Genomic DNA, 21792 nt, shown 5'->3' with positions numbered 1-21792 from the left:
TAACTAATGAAAAACACAAATTAATATTTTTTTTTAAGAATCCTTATTCTTAATTACTATGGTGAAAATGCAAGGCAGAAGGACTTCAAAACTTGGAAGGCGATAAAAATTTCTAACCATCTTTCAAAGTCAGGGGTGAAAAATGCAGATAGGTGACCTCACTACTCAGTGGCTTCTGTCTTCATTACTTTCATTATCTTTCATATCTCCATCTTAGACATTCACGTCCATGTGTATGTGAGTGTGTGTGTGTGTGTGCGCGCGCGTGCGCGTGCACGCACGCACATGCCTATGTTACACACCATGCTCAAGCCTGCTCTGATTCTCTGGCCAGTGGTTGGAGCTACGCTGTTCTTGACCCTCATGATAGCATTTTCTGGGAAAAGAGGGACTTGCAGTCTCTCAGCAGCCTTTGTTCCTCCAGCTCTTTCCCTCACATCCACAATCTTACGCCAACAAATTAAGGCCTCAGTTGTTGGCCTGGAGATCTATAGAATTCTTTGCCCATAATTTCTGTTCTCCTTCTTATATTTTGGTTGAGGTATTTTAAGCAGGAGTCTAAATACCCAGGGTTGTGATTAGCGAAAGTAAGGGCCAAAAAGATACACTATCTTTCCACACACAGCCTTTGTATGTTTAATTCCACAACTATCTTACACAGCAATGTCACAGAAGTTATCCAACCTCCACAAGTGAAGAAGAGAACATCAGGCCTTCCACATTGGGATCAAGGTCTAATTCAAAGGATCCCTCTGCCTCATGACCATTGCTTCTGGTCTGGATCCATGCTGAACTGTAATGTCTGTCACAGGAAACCAAATTGGTCTGTCCTGTCCTGTCTGAGCTAATGAAGTTCTCTCTAGTTTTTGAACTTCTGTTTAGTCAGGTGGTCAATAATCCAAACCTAAGGGCATGCTCATATAATAGTTTCTTATGTTCTCATTTTGGTGGTGTAGAGCACAAGTCTAGGAAAAAACAAGCAAATATTTTATCATATTTAATTTATTATTTCCTCTATAGGCATGTCTACACCATGCTTTATCCCTGGGATCGCCCTGGGATCATCCCTGTTTGTCCCCATGGGATCCCGGGGGCAGGGAGGGAAGATCCCTCCATTTCCCCGGGATAACTGGGACAGCTTTTAGCCCAATTTTCCCCACAGTCTTGGGATCATGCTGAGACCGCAGGAAGTATGGGTGGCCATCCTGGTTTCATCCTGGCTCCTCGCAAGTAAACGCGAGGAGCCAGGAACCGGGCATGGGGCACGGAGCTCTTCAGGTGTTCCATGCCTGTTGGAGGGTGGGATAGGGGGCGCGGGAGCAGGGTGTTTTTTTTAAATGACCTTTTTGTTGGAGCGCACGAGCGCTCATCTTCAGTATAAAAAACCAAAATGGCGGGTGCAGCATCCTCCTTCCTCCCTGGACATCACGCGCTGCGTGTGGACAAAGTGGAGGATCCCACAATCAGCATATCATGAGATCCTCCCCCCTTTCCTCTCCAGTGTAGACATGCCCTATATTTCACTGATGCTCAGAGCAGCTTACATGGTCTTCTTAGGACCTGGGTGGTCTCCTCTCAGAGCATTGGCCAGACTAAGATGCACTTAGCTTTAACAATGGAACAGCGTCATGTGTTCTCAGACCATTCTTTTGCCTCTTTGGACAAACGCATGTTCACCATGGGAATCTAGTCATTTGAATGCTACAGCTTCCACTTGACCCACGACGGCCCTTGTCAATTATCATCCAATCCCCCAAATTATAGCTACCAGAGCATGCCCTCACATTTGGCTCTCGTATAGCTCAGGAATTTCAGTCCATAGCAATAGGGGTGGTGTGGCTTGTTGCTTTCCTCTTTAGTGAAGTCTTCTTCTCCCTTTGGAAATTATGATGCTGGATGCCACGAGCAAAGAGGGGGTGGGGAATGCTCTCGACATCATAACAATCTAGGGGAGGGTCTACCTCCATCCTGTCATTTCATACTGCTGTTGTGGCTGCTGCCATTGCTATTATTACTACCCTTACTCCAGTCGCTACTACAGGAAAAGCATGATTGGGAGACAAGCATGTCTGTCAGAGATAGAAGGGCAAGCCTGCTGATGCCAGCCCAGTTTCTATAGATACACCTAGTCAAATGGCTGCAGTCTGAATCACTTCTTGGCAGGAAGGAAGTGTAAAACAATTAAAAGGAGCAAGGATGTCCACGCAGAGCTACTTTTCGGGCAGGTCATTCTTATGATCTGGGTGTTACTTTGCACGTTTCTTAGCCGTCTGTGGGGAATCTGCTTCCCAAATGCGCTCTCTTCTGCTTCTCTGGCATTTCTTACCTGCTTTTCCAGATTGTAATTCAAGTTGATGGAGTTTTCAGTTTTTCTTTCCCATTGTCTTCCCTTAGCTTCCCATTGTTATTATAAAGCATAAACGTGCACTTGTCAAGGACTGCAAATACTCTAACTTCCTCTGGCCATGGTCTGACTGAAAAACAAATATTGTTTTACTCATAAAGTGACATGTACGTAGATGTTGAATAATAGTTTTAAACAAGGGGTCAAAAGTGTGCCTGATACCTGGATCATCTAAAATTCAAATCTATACAGATCCTTTCTCCTTTGTAAAAGAGAATCTGAGTTATGGGTGAGAGGATGTAAATGTGAGAAGGAATTCCTCTCTTTATGATCCTTTCTTTCAAGATTAATCTCAATAGGCCACAGTATTTTGACAATTTTGTAACCTAGTAGCCAATTGGCAAAAGGGATCCTCGCCAGTGTCGTGGTAAATTAAATATCCTACGATAAATATATCCCAGAATGTAAGATTACTAATAAAGTAGGTGATTTGCAAGCCAGGATATGTCAAACTTTATCTTGCACTTACTTCAGAAGTCTGAGTGACACTTAAGTTACTTTACTCTAGTATTGTGGGTATTTCCACAATTTTCATACATTGTTGTTTCTCCTGTTCAAGGGTTATGCGTTTCAAGCCTTGGCTCCCCCTGCTGGAATTTTAGTGCATAATGGTTAGATTTGAGTCTTTGCCCCTCTGGCTCACTAGTAAATTAATTTAGAGTACTAGTAGAGTCATAGAACATATGGGAAGGGAAGGGGCTGTAGCGGAGTGGCAGAGCAGCTGCTTTGCATGCAGAAGGTGCCAGGTTCAATCCCGGGCATCTCCAGGTAGGACTAGGAAAGAATCTTGTCTGAAACCCTACAGAGTCACTGCCAGTCAGTGTTGACAATCCTGGGCTAGATGGACCAAAGGTCTAGTATAAAGCAGCTTCCTATATTCTTAATTGGTAAGGACGCTAAAAGATCTCTGGATTATCTCCAAAATAGGTTACATAACATCCAAAGATAAATATCATGTATCTGTGTTATTAGGCTTTAGATTTATTTATTTATTTATTTTATTATATTGCGTATTTGTTTCTACAATGTATAGGCTTTTCTCCCCACCCATTTTATATAGTTTGGTTTTTCTTTTAGATGTTCTATTAAGCCTTTCACTCTCTTGTATACTTTTTTTTCAAACTATTGGGATTGTGTGAATATATGTGAATATGTGTGAATATGTATAGCTTGGAAGAGACACTTTTACACAAGGAAAGAGACTGCTGCTCCCTTGCACACAGCTTTCATATCTTATGCAAAGAGCACTAGCTACAGGATACCTGCAAACTACTAAGCCTGTTGGAGGCTTCTGTTTCTAGGTTAGCAAGAAACGATGTGTGATAAAGAAATGGCTAAGGAACAATTGTACATTTCCAAGACAAAAAAACCCTAATCTCCCTTAGACCAATAAGAACAATTACGGCATTTCTACACAAGTTTGTTAATCTGCTCTATGTACTTTTGGTTTCATTGCAGAATTGAGATCCAAGCTCTACACAAAGAGCTTTTCCTTTCCTGCTTTTCTGCTACTTAATCTCTAGGTGGTGCTGTGCTATAGCAGAATAATGTAATTAGACAAGTAGGAAAGTATGTCTTCCTTCACTTTCAAAATAATACTCCATTTTCTGCACTCTAAAATAAACTGGGAAAGTGCTCTGAAAAAAACAGAAGCAAAACTGGAGGGTCGCAGCATCTGCTGAAGGAACCATAAGCAATTGTGAGTCAGGAATGACAAGTGCACAATAAATGCCTCATGTAGAAAAGTTCCGAGCCAGATCACACAAGACTGTACAATCTTCCGGAAGAGCACCCCAAAATTCTAACGTACAGAGTAACCATAGGTATTACAGAGCTGACGTCTCTCTCACCATGTGCTGATAGATGGTGGTCAAGAGAACAGAGGGATTGAAAAAAGGGGGCTTGAGCAACTGTAATGTAGTAAATAAATAAATAAAACTGATTCTCTGAGAACTGGAAAAGGGTATAAGAACCAGGATCTTGGGGGCAAGTTTGGAGCAAGACCTCTGCAACCTCAGAGCAGCAATAAGCTCCAATCATCAACTCCTTTCCCTTTGTACTTCTAGACTCGCCACCTAGCAGTCAGAATGCTTGTCAGTGGTTCTGTATCCCTCCTCCCTTGCAGAGTGTGAGTTGTTTTAGCATTGTATTCAATTAATATCCTCTATATGAGTCTTGTTATTTTTTAAAACGTAATGCACAGCAGCGTCATCTCTTCTCAACTCTAAAACATTTTTTTAAAAAAACACACACCACAGTGATAAGCCAAATTAACAGTGTGCCAGAAGCAGGGAAGACACAGTTGGCAGGTTGGATTTTTTAGGTTGCTCATTTATTCAGTATAACCAGTGGACAGAAACACATGAAATGAATTTTGATATGCCGTTATTCATTTTTTTCATTTGATGTTAACCAGACAACCCCGAAATATCAAACCAAGCAGGTCATGACTGGTGCTTGATAGAATTGCCGCAGGAAATAATAATGTTTATCAGTGCATGGGTGGATAGGCTGTTGTGCTATACATTATTTTTTTCTTTCTCTCCATAGATTTAGTGAGTGGCTATTCTATGACCCCACCCACTCTCAGCATCACAGAAGAGGAATACGTGATCAACGCCAAAGATACATTGAATATTACTTGCAGGTAAGAGTCAAATAAAAATGCCCTTCACTGTTGCCAATTTATGCCAAAGTTTCTCAAAGACAATTCATAGGCAGTCAATGAAAGACTGACTCCTGACTTCTGGGATTTAAGTGAATTTAAGTCGACTCATTAAGAATACCTGGATTAGGATTGTGATGGTCCATTTTTGATGGAAAAGTGGTCTGGGACCACAGCTGCGGGGGTGGGGGGCACATGAGGGGAACTGATTAGAAAGGGGAGGAGTTACAAGTTTAAGTTATGCACTCCTACCCAATGTTTCTCCCCCAGAAATCCCAATAGCAATCCCCCATAGACCAGCAACGGGAAAAGAGTGATCTGTATGAGGAAATTGGAGGGGGAGGAATTCCTGTTCATTTATGGAATTAGCATACTTTTCACCCATGTTCACAAATTTTAAAAAGTAACAATAAAAGCAAATACAGGGACATATAATTATGGCTGGAATCCAGAGCACATTACAGCTAGTCCCGCAAGCCAAAGGGGACTCTGGGCTTGTGTTTCTTGGACCGCAGCTCCCCCAAAGTCACATAGCAAATATTACTTTTGAAACTAAAAGGGCTGTCAAAAGCAGGTTTTGATATCGCAAAGAACCATCTCACCTTAATAACGCTGATTTACTTGGAACAGAATTTAGGATTACAGGACCTTGGGAGGCTGCCATGCAGGCAAAGCCTAAAGTCAGTGCCCATTCAAGTTAGATGTAGGCGTGTTTGGTCGCTGCAACACAGTCATGCAGCTGCACTTTCTCCAGACTTGCACACATTCCACTAACAACCTATCACCAGATCTTTTCCTCCATAGGAAACTCTGATCTACATCAACAAAACGGTAGTACAAGTTATTAGTATACATCTCCAACCTACATACCTACCTACCTTAACACATACATGACCTTACCCTAAACAGGTTGCAGGGAAACTCTTTCTTTAATATCTCTTTCCAGGGAGAGAAAAGCAGTTATTTTAGCATAATATCCTTAGTCCCAATCAGATTAAGCTTTTATTTATATGTCAGAGACTCACGGGGAGCAGGAAAGTGTTTTATTTTCAGTCTGGACTCTTGCATGGAAAGCTACCCTTGCCAAAGCAAAGAGCTGATCTCTTCTTTGAGTTATACAAAGGAATCTTCCCAAATAGCAGTTGACACTTCCATCATCCCTTGCTGTTGTTTTGAGCTGGATCAAAGCAGCAGCAAGGGCTGTTGGGAGAGTCAACTACTATTTGAGTAGATTCCTTTGTATAACTTTAATTCTCTTTAATCAATTCTGTAATTCTCAAAGGGAGATGACCAAAGACCTGCCACATGCTAGGGTGAAGACAACAGGAAAGAAGCATTCTTAATTTATGCTTCTGGATCATTTATGCACTGAGAAAGATTGGGGGGCATATCCTTGTACAAGCTCTGAGAGAGGGAGCGGTCCCGGGCCATCTAAAAGAGGCGGTAGTGAGACCACTCCTGAAGAAATCTTCCCTGGACATGGAAAATCTTAATAACTATAGGTTGGTGGCAAATGTTTCATTCCTGGGCAAGGTCCTTGAGTGAGTGGTTTCAGGCCAGACCCATTTCAATTGGGTTTCAGGCCTGGCTTTGGCATGGAAACAGGCTTGTTCACCCTGTATGATGGCCTATTAAAGGAGAAAGGAGTGTGTGATTCTCTTTGATCTCTCAGCGGCTTTCCATACCATTGACCATGGTATCCTTCTGGGACCTGGCTGAGTTGGGAGGTACTGCATTGCAGTGGTTCTGCTCCTACTTGGCAGGTTGGCTCCAGAAGGTGGTGCTTGAGGAACATTGCTCGGCCCCATAGATTCTCCAGTATGGAGTTACGCAGGGGTCAGTCTTGTCCCCCTTGCTGTTCAACATCTACATGAAACCATTGGGTGCAGTCATCCAGAGTTTTGGAATGCATTGTCATCAATATGCTGATGACACGCAGCTCTACTTCTCCTTCTCATCGTCATCAGGTGAGGCTGTGGATGTGCTGAACCAGTGCTTGGCTGCAACAATGGACTGGATGAGGGCTAGTAAACTGAAACTCAATCCAGACAAGACTGAGATGCATTAGTGGGTGGTTCTTCTGACCGGATGGAGATTGTTCAACCTGTTCTGGATGGGGTTGCACTTCCCCTGAAGGAGCAGGTTCATAGCTTGAGGACTCTCCTAGAACCATCTCTGTCACTTGAGGCTCAGGTCGCCTCAGTGGCATGGAGTGATTTTTACCAACTTCAGTTGGTGGTCCAGCTATACCCTTATCTGGACAGGGATAACCTGGGTTCAGTTGTCTATGCTCTGGTATCCTCCGAGTTAGATTACTGCAATGTGCTCTACGTGGGGCTGCCTTTGAGGACAGTTCAGAACCTGAAGCTTGTGCAAAATGCAGCAGCCAGATGGATAACAGGAACCAGAAGGTTTGAACATGTAAGACCAATTCTGGCCTGCTTGCATTGGCTGCCTGTACGTTTCCGAGCCAGATTCAAGGTGCTGGTTTTAACCTATAAAGCTGTACACAGCTTGGGACCACAATACCTAATGGAACACCTCTCCCGACATGAACCTACCCAACCCATACACTACGCTCAACATCTAAGGTCCTCCTCCGGGTGCCTACTCCGAGGGAAGCTCGGAGGATGGCAACAAGGGAGAGGGCCTTTTCAGTGGTGGCCCCTCAATTATGGAATGATCTCCCCGACAAGGCTCGCCTGGCGCCAACATTGTTATCTTTTCAGCGCCAGGTCAAGACTTTTCTCTCAGGCATTTAACAGCATATGTTGAGTTTTTAAACTAACCCCAGAATAGTTGTTTTAAATAGATATTTTCTGTCCTGGTATGCAATCTGTTTTTATGCTTTTAAAATTTGTATATCGGTTTTTAATGTTCAATGTTTTAATCTTTGTAAAGCACCCGGAGCTTCGGCTATGGGGCAGTATGTAAATGTAATCAATAATAATAATAATAATAGTAATAATAATAATAATGGCTACAATGCTCAGTAATACCTGCCTGTGGCTATGTACAGAATGGGTTAGTGGGCACATTTGGAACATGTGTCATAGTTACTCTCGCAAAGTACAAGACAGAGGTGGGGTTTGAGTTCCAAAACACAACTCTTTTGGACCCACATTTCTCTGTTCCAGCACCCATTTCGCAGAAGGCTCTGAGAGGGGTAACTTGGCCAAGAGCCTGAGTCCAAGGCAAAGATGAGATTTGAGTCCCAAATGCCGAATCACATATTTGCCCCAACGAAGCACAACAAAAGACAAACTGGTGATGCTCAGATACGCACCCACACACACAGGCAAAACACCAACCCACACCTATACACCCACATGGGAAAAATAATGCAAAACACACAACACGGACAAAACACCCCTCACCCCCACACCCCTCACCCCAAGATGCTCCCTGATACCCCCCTCTAGCCCCCTAGTACATTCTCTGTCATCCCAGATTACCTCTAGGGCAATTCTTGAAAATAAGATGGTAGTAGAGGCTATCATTTCATTTTGCAGCATGCCAGCTTCCCAGTTAAAAAAACCCCACATTTTTCATTAGAATAACTAAAAAAAAAAAAAATAAGGAGGGCAAGGAGCCTGGCAGGTGCCAAGAGATGTGGCCGTGGGCACATTGGTATCCATAGGCACCATGCTGGAGACCCCAGAACTACTGATTTAGCCCTCTGTGAGTTTTTCTGCACAAGGCTGTATCTGTTGTATGTACTTTTGATTTCATTGCAGAAGTGAGATTTAAGCTCTACACAAATAATTTTTCCTTTCTTGCTTTTCTGCTACATAACCTTTAGGTGGCACTGTGCCATAGCAGAATATCACAATTACACAAGTAAAAAATACATTTTCTTCTACTTTCACAAATAATATTACATTTTCCCCACTCTAAAAATAAACCAGGGAAGTGCTCTTAAAAAACAGAAATGAAACTGGAGGTTCACAATGTTGTCTAAAGTGCCCATAAACAACCATGAGTAAGTAAAGACAAGCGCACAATAAATGTCTCATGGGGAAAAGCTCTGTAAAATAAACTTAAAGTGCTAGCCATCATCATCATAAAGTGGTGCCTTCATCCAGAATTCCCCTGCAAAACTTACTGACACTGTTGACTACATCAGTCACACATACGCATATTTTCTGCTCTTAAGATATAGTTAATATTCTTCCCATCTTCACTTGTAGGTTGTGGGCTTTTATGTCTGTCATGCCTTCAGGAGATGGCTTCACCAAAAAGGAAGTTTATCTTATCAATCTCTCTTACCCACTAGCACGATCTTCACTAGGTTCTCCCCACAACAGCTTCCTAATATGAAGCAAATTCCTACTTGTTCATGCATCTTTAATCTTGCCCAGCTGTCTCGTTTCACAGTCTCTCCTCTGGACCAGGGACCACCCTGAATAGATATGGCTCATATTAGTGGGAGCTGGGGGAGTTGAAATGCAGAAATATGCAACATCCAGGCCACAGGGGAAAGGATGGCGGGGAAGGATGCTGGGGTGGGCCAGTAGGTTCCTGAAACACAGCAAAATTGTTTCGAATGAGTATGAAGCAACGTCTCCTCTCAGATTTCACTGGAGAATTGGAGATAGGTTTGTTTGTCCATGTTGTAACTCTAGCAAGAAAGTTCTGGCTGTTGCTTGTGAGCAAAGTTAAAATGTACCCTCAACATCCTCCCAGTTCCCTTTGCAAACTCCCAGGTTTTGTGTTTAGTGTTTGTTTGTTTTGTCTCCTTGCACGTATGGTTCTGGATGCCATTTCATCCCAGGAACACGAACCACCTCAGAGTACTTACCTTGATAATCACAGAATGAAACAGCATAGGATGTAGGAAAAGTACAGAGAAGCATCATTCACTAGTTCCAGTGCAAACATTTGATTACAGATGAGTGGATGACAATCCCCCCAATTTTATTTTATTATTATTCTTCTCCATTTTTCACTCCGCATGCCTTCCACTTTAACTTAATTTCAGAACTCGTACAGACACAGTTTGCTGTGGTTGTCAGTTTGTATCTCCCTCCCCCCTTTACTCCCCTTGCCGGTTATTCATGAGCACAAGCTTTATATGTGCATTGCTTTCATCACAGCACAAAAAGTTTTCCTTTAGGTGATTGCACAGTTGCATCAGGGTGTCTTCTTGTATTCTGGTTTCACCTTTGAGCACATGGGTGCAGGGGTATTGATGAGCTCACACCACAAAAGGGAATCTTCATGTGCTTGTGAGTTGTATTAAGATTCCTTTTTGTTCTATGGCTCCATCACTGTGCACACTTGTGTACACTGGCAATTGTTAGAGAGGAAAAAAAGATGTGAAATGAAAACTGCAGCAAACTGCACAGCAGTAGAAATAAAGTCTGGAAATCAAAAATGTGTAATGACTGTAATCTCTGATTTCTTCAGTGTTGAAGCTGAATGGTTGGGAATTTAGGACAGATAAAAGGACGCACTTCTTCACACAGCACATTGTTAAAGTACAGAATTTGCGACCATGGATGTAGTGATTGGTCACTACAATGGTTAGCTATAAAAGGAGATTAGACAAATTCATGGATGGTAGCAATGGCTACCAACAGTGATGGCTCCGGTAATGAAGGCAGAATATCTCGGAATACGTCTTGCTGAGGAACAGGAGCAGGAATGGGGGTCAGGTCTTGCTAGTGGGCCCCCATTGGGGCATCTGCTTCACCACTGTGGGAATAGAATAGAAACTATTGGCCTAATCCAGGATGGTTTTTCTCGTGCTCTGCTCAGATGAATGAGCAATTTGGATCCCCAAAATCTCTGGAGAAGTTCAGCAAGAAATAATTTCATAAGCATCCATTGACTGAGGGCCAGACTAAATGTTCTTCAAATCATTCATAGCAGAGCTATGCACAGTCTCAATCCAAATTGGATCCCATGTGTTTACACAGAAGTAAATAAGTCAATCATGCATAGCTCTATCATGCATAGTTTCAGGAACATTTAATTTGGTCTTGAATGAAAGGATTTAAGACAAATCCCTCTAAATGTGGCCTGGGCACATTCTGGTATTTTCTGTATAAGGAATATGCAAAGGATCTCTGCAGTTCTTATTCAAGAACTGAGAAGCAGACCATATGGAAACTGGCAGCAGAACTCCAAAAAGAAATATATAAGAAACTGGTACTACCAGCCCTTATTTCATACCGCCTTGAACAAGTACCAGATAACTTAATCAGTAAACATTCAGAAAGAAGTGTGAAGTACTGCTATCTACAATTTGATAATGTGACTGTATAATGAATGCTTGCAATTGCCACTACAGAGAAGAAGAAATCTGCATTGCATTCTACTGACTTTGCTTACTACCTGTTGTCCTGGGGATGAAAAGACTTTGGAGCTCTAAGGCCTTAGCTAGACCAGGCCATAGCCCGGGGTGATACCCGGGATTGTCCCTGTGCGACTAGATGACGCACAGGGGATCCTGGGATCAGGGAGGCATCATCCCTCCCTTGCCCTGGGATACAGCCCTACCCTTTGGCCCCGCTTTTTCCATGGCCTCGGGCAGAGCCCGAGACCGCGGAGCATGTGGCCCATTTCCGTGAGTTTACCCGGCTCCGTGTGATTACTCGTGTGGAGCCAGGAGCTGCACCCATCGGGGTTAGGGTGGGGGGAGCGGAGAAAGTATTTTTTTAAAAAAAAAACACTCACTGTTCTTCTCTGGAGCGCTCCTGCACTGCTTCCCGTTTAAAAATTTAAAGAAATGGCGGGCACGACGCCTCTCTTCCTGAGGTCGTCGCGCCTTACGTGTAAACGGGGGCGAGATCTCGCATTATTCACAACGCGAGGTGTCCCCTCCTCTCCCCCCGACTTTACGGTAGGTCTAGCTAAGGCCTAAGACTTTGGACGTAGAGGCCTTTCTTTAGCAGCACACTCCTGCATAGTAGCTGCAGAACCTCCTCAAGTTAGGCACAAAGAAAGTCATGCATTCAGGCACTAAGACCCTGCTAGCCTGCTGGGTGTTCTTCTCTGTTTAATCCACATTTTTCTCAGTTACAATTTCCACTATCATTTACCTGGGTAGGAACTGAGGAGAATAGGTTGTTCAGAAGAGTACTGCTCACTCTATTACTTTACAAAGGTTCTGTTGTTTTTGGCATGGGGGATGCTCTGCAAAGACTGGTATTTTCCATGCCTAAAAAAAAGGGAGCAGAATTTCCATGACTCTTTCTGAACCTTTCTCAACATAAGAGTTATGTACACCCACCCCATTACATACATAGAGCTGCTATGTGGCCATATCTAATGGCAGTTATTGTCTGTCTTGTATTGTTATTGCAGTTGATTTAATGTGCAGTGAATCACTTTGAGGATTACACTCAAAAAGCAGGATAGACATTTTTAAAAATAAATGCAGAGAAGCATCCACCCAACCTGAAGCCCTCCAGTCATTTTGGATTTGAACTCTCATCAGCTGTAGCTAGCATGGCCAGTTGTGAAGAATCCTGGGAGTTGCAGTCAAAAACATCTGGAGGGCAACAGGTTAGGGAAGGCTGACCTGATGCAACCCACTGATACATACTTAGTATGCTGATAGATAGAAGATGCCAAATTTGATCCACAGGTGGGAATGGGCACACTTACTGGCTCCATTTCTATTTAATGCTAAAGCATAGGTTAGCATTAAGAAAATGATCCAGAGTGGGACTGGGGTTCATGAGCTCCCCCGCCTTTTCAGGCATGGCTGTGAAGAGAAATTCAGAAGTTTTGGCTTCATTTTTAGACTTAACTGCAGTTTGTCATGATGTCTAAATTTGGACAAACTGAGGCTCCTCTTTGCTAACGTTAGTGGAAACAAGCCAACTTCAAACCATAGTTTATGATGCTGGCATGCATTTTTAACCATAATTAATAACTGCAATTTAGGCCTTTGGACATAATATTAAACTGTGGTTGATCAAAATGAGAAGCAGAAGCTTCTGATCTCCTAATGGGCTTGGCTGGAGAAGGAAAGGGGATTGTGGGGGGCGGGGACACACGAGTCCAAGACTCAATGTGGATTCAATCTGGTAATGCTAAACCATGAGTTAGCATTACATGTGAACTTGGCCTTAAATTGGTCAACTCTTTTTGCAAGAAAAAATGCTTCTGTTACAAGCACAATTCATACAATATGATGAGAAAAGTAGGCCAGATTAATTAACATGGTTTAAAATTAAGGGTAGAATTGAAAAATGTATGAGGGGAGAAAGAACTGATTTACAGGTTGCAGGGTTCAAGATCTGCCATAGAGAGTCATTTAATAAGCCATCTAACCCAACTTCTCTTCATTTCCTTTTTTATCCCGCTAAAGAGGACAGCATCCCCTGGAGTGGTCGTGGCCTGGAAGCAAAGAAGACACTGTCCAGACCGGAAAGGAGAGCGATTCAGTGGTGTTGGTGAGTCTCAACGGTATCCGAACAGTCAAGGAAGAGGATTGTGAGGGCACTGACACAAAGCCCTACTGCAAGACCTTGACACTGACAGGGACTCAGGCTAACAACACGGGCTACTACCGCTGTTACTACAAGTACATCAACGCCAAAATCGAGGGCACCACTGCAGTCAGCACCTATGTGTTTGTGAGAGGTAAGAAGGTAAAAGACCTGCACGGCAAAACCAGATTAAACTTCAGGTGGAGGACTTCATTGGCCAAACCATTTTACAGCCTTTTAAAACATTATTGGAAATCTATTACATAGCTGGTTGATAAAAGAGAAGCTCTTTGGAGTTAAAGATTGTTGTAAAGAAAGAGAGGTGACTCTACCTTTTCATAGGGAAATACCAACAACACAGTTTCAGGGCATAGCTAGACAGGGCGATATCCCTGGGATTGTCCTGGGATCATCCCTGTGCGTCCCTGTGATCCCTCCCTTTCCCCGGGATATCGTCCTACCCTTTAATCCCACTTTTTCTGCGGTCTCGGGATGATCCCGAGACCGCGGAATGTGTGGGTGGGCATCACAGTTTGTCCCGGCTCCTCTCAAGTAACCGCGAGGAGCCAGAGTGGGGTGCAGGGAATCAGGGAATTTTTTTTTAATCTACCTTTTTGCGCACGAGCGCTCGTGCGCTGTCTCATTTAAAAACAAAAAACAAAATGGCGGGCACAACATCCTCTTCCTCCTAGGACGTTGCGTGTTGCGTGTAGACAGAGGGGGAGATCTTGCATTAATAATATTGCGAGATCATAACCCCTCCGTTGCGCTAGACCAGGTAGGTCTAACCATGGTGTTAAACAATGCAACTGAGTGCAGTGTGCCAAGCCATGTGCAATTTTGCCATTCTCCCGCTATCCTACTCCATCATGGCACTGCTCAACATGCAGTGCTGTTGCTGGTCTCCTAGTACACCATGCTGTTAAAGGGTATCCCCATTATCTAGGTAGACTGGAAGTACTTTAACAGAACATCTCTCTCTCTCTCTCTCTCTCTCTCTCTCTCTCTATCTATCTATCTATCTCTATCTGCATATGTTGAGCTGGAAGGACACTGAGGGTGCAATCCTGTACACTCTTACCTGGAAACAAGTGCCATTGAACTCAGTGGGGCTTACTTCTGAGTAGACATGTATAGAATTGTACCGTAAGAATATCGTTGTGCTTCAAATATATGTGTAGTGTTAAGGGAGGCATCAGTACCACCTACACAACCCTAGGGACTGAGTCATTTATAATGCAAATCAATGTATGTTTACTTTACATTAATTCCTATTGTGTTCAATGCCTCATTGAAGCTCAGAACCACCCTGCTCCCTATGTAGATATACCATATTTATTGGAACCTTCTCTTTATTTATTTTTGTTTTATTTATTTAAAACATTTCTGTAACACCCTTCATCACGTGAGATTCCAGGGTGGTTCACAATGTTAATAATACTTTGATTAAAAGCCTAGTATAGCAAATAAAATTAACAGCCACAGCCATTATAAAGCACAGCAATAAAAATAATCAGTTACAATTTCAATTACAAAGACAGACTGAGAGCTTATACAAATTAAAATGCCAGGGTAAAATGATACATCTTAACCTCGCACCAAACATGACTGTAAATTAGGTGCTAGGCATACCTCTTTTGAGTTCCATGCCACTTAGAGCTTTAAAGAGAAGTACCAGCATTTTGAATTGGACCTGGAAGTAAAAAGGCAATCAGTGCATTTCTTTGAAATTTGGCATTAAATTTCTGGCAGCTGAATTTTGCACACATTGGAGCTTCCAAGTCATCATCAAGGACAGCTCCACAAATAAACATATTACAATAATGCAGTCAAGTGGGCACCATCAGTAAACTATCCCTGTCCAGAAATGGCAGTATTCCATTCATCTGATGAAAGGTGTTCAATGCCACCAAGGCCACTGCACCTCTAGTGACAAGGCTGACTTCAGGAGCATCGCCAAGCTGCAAACCTCTTCTTTCAGAGGGAGTGCAACTCTGTCCAAAACAGGTTGACCACCATGGGCCTGGACCCAAGAACCTGCTACGCACCATGCCTGCATCTTGTCAGGGATAGGGAAGTTGGAAAAATCCACAACAGAATCAAATGAGTACAGATTTCTGTGAATCTGACCTGCGGATTCAGAAGCAGATTGGATTTTCCTGAATAGCATGGATTTTGCAGACATGCAGACCATTTATTTATTTATTTATTTATTTATTTATTTAAAAAAAAACACCAGCCAAACACATGCATTTCCCCCAGAGGCTAAAGCATGAAAATGTGCATTTGGGGTAGGTGGGTGAGATTTGGAAATTTGCACAAAGGCAAATTTGTGCAAATTGGGGAAATTGGGGGCAGATGGAAAATCCGATTCTGTCTACGAGCAGATGACAGAATGAAACGCACTTGACAATCGGAAAAACACAGATGGAAATCAGTACATCCCTAGATAGGATTCAGCTTCAGCCTATTGTCTGTCATCTAACCCCATTACCAAATCCAGACAGAGGAGGAACACAATTTTGTGTTTCCAGGCTACTCTGGGGCTACCTATGCCTTGAGCATAACAAACCATGGGAGTGGATAGCAGCAATTTTTTGTGAACCGCCCAGAGAGCTCCGGCTATTGGGCAGTATAGAAATGTAATAAATAAAGAGTTAGATGCTGCTGATGAAACTCAGGATTTAAATGAATCACTGGGCCTGTTCAGACAACATGCTGAGCCATGGTTGGGCCATTAACCCTTTTGCAGTAAATGGTTAGAGGATGTGTTTAATAAACTAGGGTGACCATATGAAAAGGAGGACAGGGCTCCTGTATCTTTAACAGTTGTATTGAAAAAGGAATTTCAGCAGGTGTCCTTTGTATATATGGGGAACCTGGTGAAATTTCCTCTTTATCACCACAGTTAAAGCTGCCGGTGCCCTGCCCTCTTTTAAATCTGGTCACTCTAGTATAGCTCCTGTATTTTACTGTTGTGATGAAGAGGGCATTTCACCAGGTTCTCCATATATACAAATGACACCTGCTGAAATTCCCTTTTCTATGCAACTGTTAAAGATACAAGAGCCCTGTCCTCCTTTTCATATGGTCATCCTATGTTTAAACTGTGGTTTTGTAGCCACCGTGATTAGGAAATGGTTCATACAACACACTAAACCATCATGTTTAATTCAAAATGCTTAACCACCATGGCTTAGCGTGTCATCTGAACAGGGTTTATAAGAGAAATTTGAAGAAACTGCCAATTCCTCCATCCGCACTGAAGTTCTGAGTTTGTATAGGGTTTTTCCCACACACACAATACCTGATCAGAGTGGAGTTCCTCTCCAAATCATGCTCTCCAAATGTTTCCCTGCACATATATGCTGGTTCCTCCTCTCATTGCATAAGGCAGATTAAATCCAGGGTTGCTGAGAAGGGAGAGTAAGGGTGTCAAGCCCCCTCCTGCTGTGTGGGACTGCAGAAGGATCTGCTCTGTCTGGGGGATTCAATTACATCAGTGCCTGGGGTGAATGTTTCTGTTGGACTGGAATGCAGGATTTTCAGTTCCACAGCACCCTAGAACTACAGCAGTGGTCCTGTCTAGTTGTTGTTGTTGTTGTTGTTTTAAAAAAGAAATTAAATCCTTTCCTTGGGACAGAAGGATGAAATGTGGGAGCTGTTTTGAATAAAAGCAAAGCAGAGAAGGATAAAAAGATGTTTTGCTAAGCATAGTGCTAGAGGTGGACGCAGAGACTCTGTTCTCCCTACTCACATACTGTTATGCAAATACTTCTACACCTGAATTGGCAGAGGCATAGCAGTATGTGAATTCAGCTGTAATTTGTGGAAATTATTTATTTATTTATTACATTTATATACCTCCCCATAGCCGAAGCTCTCTGGGCGTTTTACAAAGATTAAAAAGGTTGGATTAAAAAGACAACATTAAAAATCAACATACAACATGTAAAAACATAAAAGCATTAAAAAAAAACAGTTAACATTTAAAACAAATTTGAAACACTCAGCCAGGCCAAAGCTATTGGAGTCAGCCATAATCTGTCGAAATTGCTAAGAAATTTTCATAAATGGCAAAATCTCCCCTCCCCCCACCCCGCCACGCCACGCCACCAAAAGGTGGAAAAGATTCCTGGAATTCAGGGAACAGCCTGCAACTCGTCTCCCAGGTGCAAAATGAGTCATACATACAGCAGCAGAACTTCATTGAGTCAAAAAACAACTGGATTTCCAAGCAACGGACATCCCTATATGTGACTCAATATGAATTTGAGTAATGTCTCACTTGCTCACACAATCGCACCTTGCTAGTTCTTTGTCCTTTTTTCTGACTGAAAACACCTCACTATTAGGGCCAAACTAAACATTACTTTAATCACGCAGAGCTGAACAAAGCGTGATTGTTTCCCCTACTCTCCTGAAAACATGCATGAATTGGAACCATGGTTTAAATCTACTCCCCTTTTCCCATTTTCACCCCCTCAAATCCCCCATTGGTTATAAAAAGGGGGAAAGTCTCCACTGATTCCAATGAAGACTTCCCCCTTTTTTTTACCCTCACCTCCAATGGCGGATGGTTGGAATTTTGGGATGGAAATGGGGGTTAGAAGCTTAAACCTTCCTCTCCTGAAGTGCCATGGTCCTGATCCAAATCAGCACCATGCACACTTCCAGGAAAGTAGGAGAAACCACCACACAAAGCTCAGCTATGCATGCTCAAAGGAACATTTATTTTGGCCCTTAATTATGTGGATTTTTTTTAAAAAAAAAAAATACGGTTACTGTAGAAGTCTGAGAGTGCTCTCCAAAACATGTGTTCAATTGATCTGGAAAACAAATTTTATTCCTTTCCTGCCATATTCCTGACTGTTTATGTGATTAAGAATGGTTAAGTAATGTAAATAATCTACCACTATTGATCTTGGGAATGACTTCAAAATGTGGTGATTCTAAAGCAGTGAAAAGCCTATTCACAGGATCATCTGGTGCAGCCTTCCATAACCTGGTACCTTGCAGATGTTTTGAATCATCAGCTCCAACCAGTATGGCTAATGGACAGGAATGCTGGGAGTTGCACTCCAAAACCTCTGGAGGGCACCAGGTTGGGAAAAGCTGGCCAGGTGCATGGTGAAAAGCATGTGTATGTTGTGGTGAGCTGGTCTTATGTACCTACTTTCAGCATAACTTGGAAAACACCAAAAAAAGTGATAATGTAGCATACAATATCTCTGTAAAAGTGTGTCCATATGAACACACAGTTTACTACAGTCTCTACTGAGATGAACATGCAATGAGAAAAGCACCACTTGCATCTTTCAACTGGGTTCTCATAATTCAGGATGTTCCCTAGTTTTCAGTTCCATAGTAGTGGCAGTTACAGCATCAACAAGCAGATGAACTTCACCTGTAATGTTGTAAGGGGAACCTGCCCAATCTCTGCATGGATCTGTAGGTTATTATTATTATTATTATTATTATTATCATTATTTATTTATTTATTTATATAGCACCATCAATGTACATGGTGCTGTACAGAGTAAAACAGTAAATAGCAAGACTCTGCCGCATAGGCTTACAATCTAATAAAATCATAGTAAAACAATAAGGAGGTTGTGCATCTCCCCAGCATAGGTTCCCCATTAATATTACAAGTACAGTTTAAAAAGCAGAAATGAAAGACACTCCTGTATTTGCTTCTCAGAGTTTTTCAGAGTAACATCTGAAGCATGGCTCACTACCTGTTATACACTGATAACAGAGCCCAGGTGCTATTTTTTCTTTTCTTTTTTTTTTTTTTAAAAAGCAGCTTCTGGGGAAAGGCAGCATTCAGTGCCGAGATCCTGCCACTTCTCCAATTCAAATCACCCTTTCATAATTGCTTCCCCTCCCTGTCCCCACTTCAGCCTTCCAAATGCATGTTTCCCCTTGTAAACTTGCATTTAGACTCCAAAGGAAGTTGAGTGTAGGGGGAGAGGAAGTGTCTATGGGGCAAATTGCAGCAAAGCAGTGGCTGGCAAGGAAACGATTAAGCACCACTTCCCCATGCCAGTTCTCTTCTCCAGATGCTGCTCTCCCAAAGCTGTTTTTGTTTCGATGCATTCATGCAGGCCCATTTTTCACATGATCACATAAGAGACTCTTCACACTTATTTGCTGTTGTTTTTGTTGCATAGCAATGCACCCCAGGATGGTTTACATTTTGCTACACTAAGGGCCCCACTTCAGAGTCAAATAAATATGTGCTGCTCCATACTGTGCAAGCTAACCAAAATGGTTATTTGTCCCTGTCAGTGTCACTGGCCTTAGGGAAAGGACCATATTTTTGTTTAAGAGAGGGGTGGGCAACTTTTGGCCCTCCAAGTATTATGTACAACAGCTCTCATCACCATTGGCTATGATGGCTAGGGCTGATGGGAGTTATAGACCAAGCCACCTGGAGGGCCACCAAGTTGCCCAGCCTTGATCTAGGAATGAACCACATCATTCAAGTGATTTCTTCCTACAGACATTACCGGAGGACCATTGAATCCAAGCATATAGAAGTGGTCCTCATGCCACTCCAGTCCTGTGAAAGTTGACCCTCAGATGTGTGAAATCCCTGAACTGATTTCCACACCACCACAGCCCCCCAAGCCACACTTTAATAACATTCACTGCTATTCCTTCTTGCACGTATGATTAAATCCAGGGGAGTACTCTCTTTCTCTTAAGCATGCCACCCCATCAGCCAACTAACATATCTCTCCTACCAGCAGCCCCCTTTCTTTAGGTGGAGGCGACCAAACACTTAGAAAGTGTGTCGCTGTTTAAAGGGAAGTTGCAATTGCTTTTGAGTTATGTGGGTATTAGTGTAGATCATGGACTTTGCATATTTAGGATCCAGTCTAAATATAATATGGGCAATTAATAGTGAGCCCCGTGGTTTGCCAGCTGAGCAACTGTTGCTGGTATTTTAAAATAAATCATTCTCCGATAACAAACTCAAAATAACAATAGCCAGAGGCATTAGAACTTTGGCAGGAATTTCCCTGCATGAATGTTACTTCTCTCTTAATCTAATCTTCCCTTGGTCTTTGCTATGAACATCTGTGGCTGCTCTTCAAATACATCCTGGAGGAATATTTATATAAAAACACAAGAGAGGGAATAAAATCCAAAACCTCTAGTCAGGAGCATTTAGCAACAAAGAAGCTGATATACAACACGGCCCATGAAAATATGTCTCAATCATGACCCTGTGCTTCAACTGTGGGTGAAATAGGCTTGTTCTCTAAGCCTAGAGATCTGTGTTGACCTTTGTGTGCATTATGCATTTCTGGATATAATGAGCTTCTGGAGAAGGATTGTGAGAATCAGTGTTGCGTAGTGGTTAGAGCATCAGACTATGAATAGGGAGTTCTGGATTCAAAACCCTTTCAAACCACGAAGCTCACTAAATGGGCTTGGGTCAGTTACTCTCTCTCAACCTTATCTACCTCATAGGATTGTTGTAAGGATAAAGGTGCAAGGAGAAAGAACTTTCTTACACCTTTATCTGAGTTTCTTAGAGGAAGGGCAGGATATAAATATAATAAATAGATAAGCTTGTTAAGGAATGTAGGATATCTAATTTGCCTAGAATCTCTTAGCACTGACTTCCTGGGATATCTTCCACAATTTGCCTCATATCTGCTTCTTATTTATTTGCATTTCACAGGGATGTCACTGTGTGTGTGGATTTGTTAAAGAAGCATGAAGTGCTTCGTTACCAGTATAGTATTGGTTAGACTAGATGACTGCATGGATAAATGAGTGGATAGAAAGATAAGCTAGAGGCCTCTTCTTATTTTCATAAACCTTTCCACTTTAAGTGGCAAATGGAAGAGGATAGGCACCAAATTATGTTTCTGTCATGGAACCAGGGTTTGATGTACTTGCATTCAGACAAGGCCTTGGGTTACAACAGTCACTTAAGAGAAAAAGGCTAACCAAATTTCACAATGGTGCTGCCACCAACCTGCTACATATTTATATCTAGCCAGTTAGAGAGGCCTAGTTAAAACCAAAACTGGAGCACCTGGAACGGACATAAAATCCATGTACTTCTTTCTTACTTAGCTCCAGAAGTTTTCTGGTCATTATCTTCTCAGAGATATTACAGTAAAGTAGTGCTCAATAAAGCAGAGTTGTTGAGTCACCCAGGGTAAATGAAATAATCTTAAATGATAAAGCTGTTTTATCCAGGGAAAATAGCATGAAATACAAAACCAAGGCCATAAGGATATAACACACACATA

General features: G+C 42.4%; 1 protein-coding gene across 1 annotated transcript in view; it reads left to right on the top strand.

Annotated features, from left to right (window-relative positions):
* The window catches only part of FLT4 (fms related receptor tyrosine kinase 4), a 126355-nt gene that overhangs the window by 44164 nt on the left and 60399 nt on the right, over nt 1-21792 (top strand). The window contains exons 2-3 of the mRNA XM_063120850.1: nt 4955-5051; nt 13393-13667. Coding sequence (XP_062976920.1) covers nt 4955-5051; nt 13393-13667 — 372 coding nt within the window. The remainder of the gene's footprint in view (nt 1-4954; nt 5052-13392; nt 13668-21792) is intronic.

This window comes from Elgaria multicarinata, chromosome 3 (genome assembly GCF_023053635.1).
Source record: "Elgaria multicarinata webbii isolate HBS135686 ecotype San Diego chromosome 3, rElgMul1.1.pri, whole genome shotgun sequence".
In the NCBI taxonomy this organism is placed as follows: Eukaryota; Metazoa; Chordata; class Lepidosauria; order Squamata; family Anguidae; genus Elgaria; species Elgaria multicarinata.
This window is presented reverse-complemented; position numbering and strand designations above follow the sequence as displayed.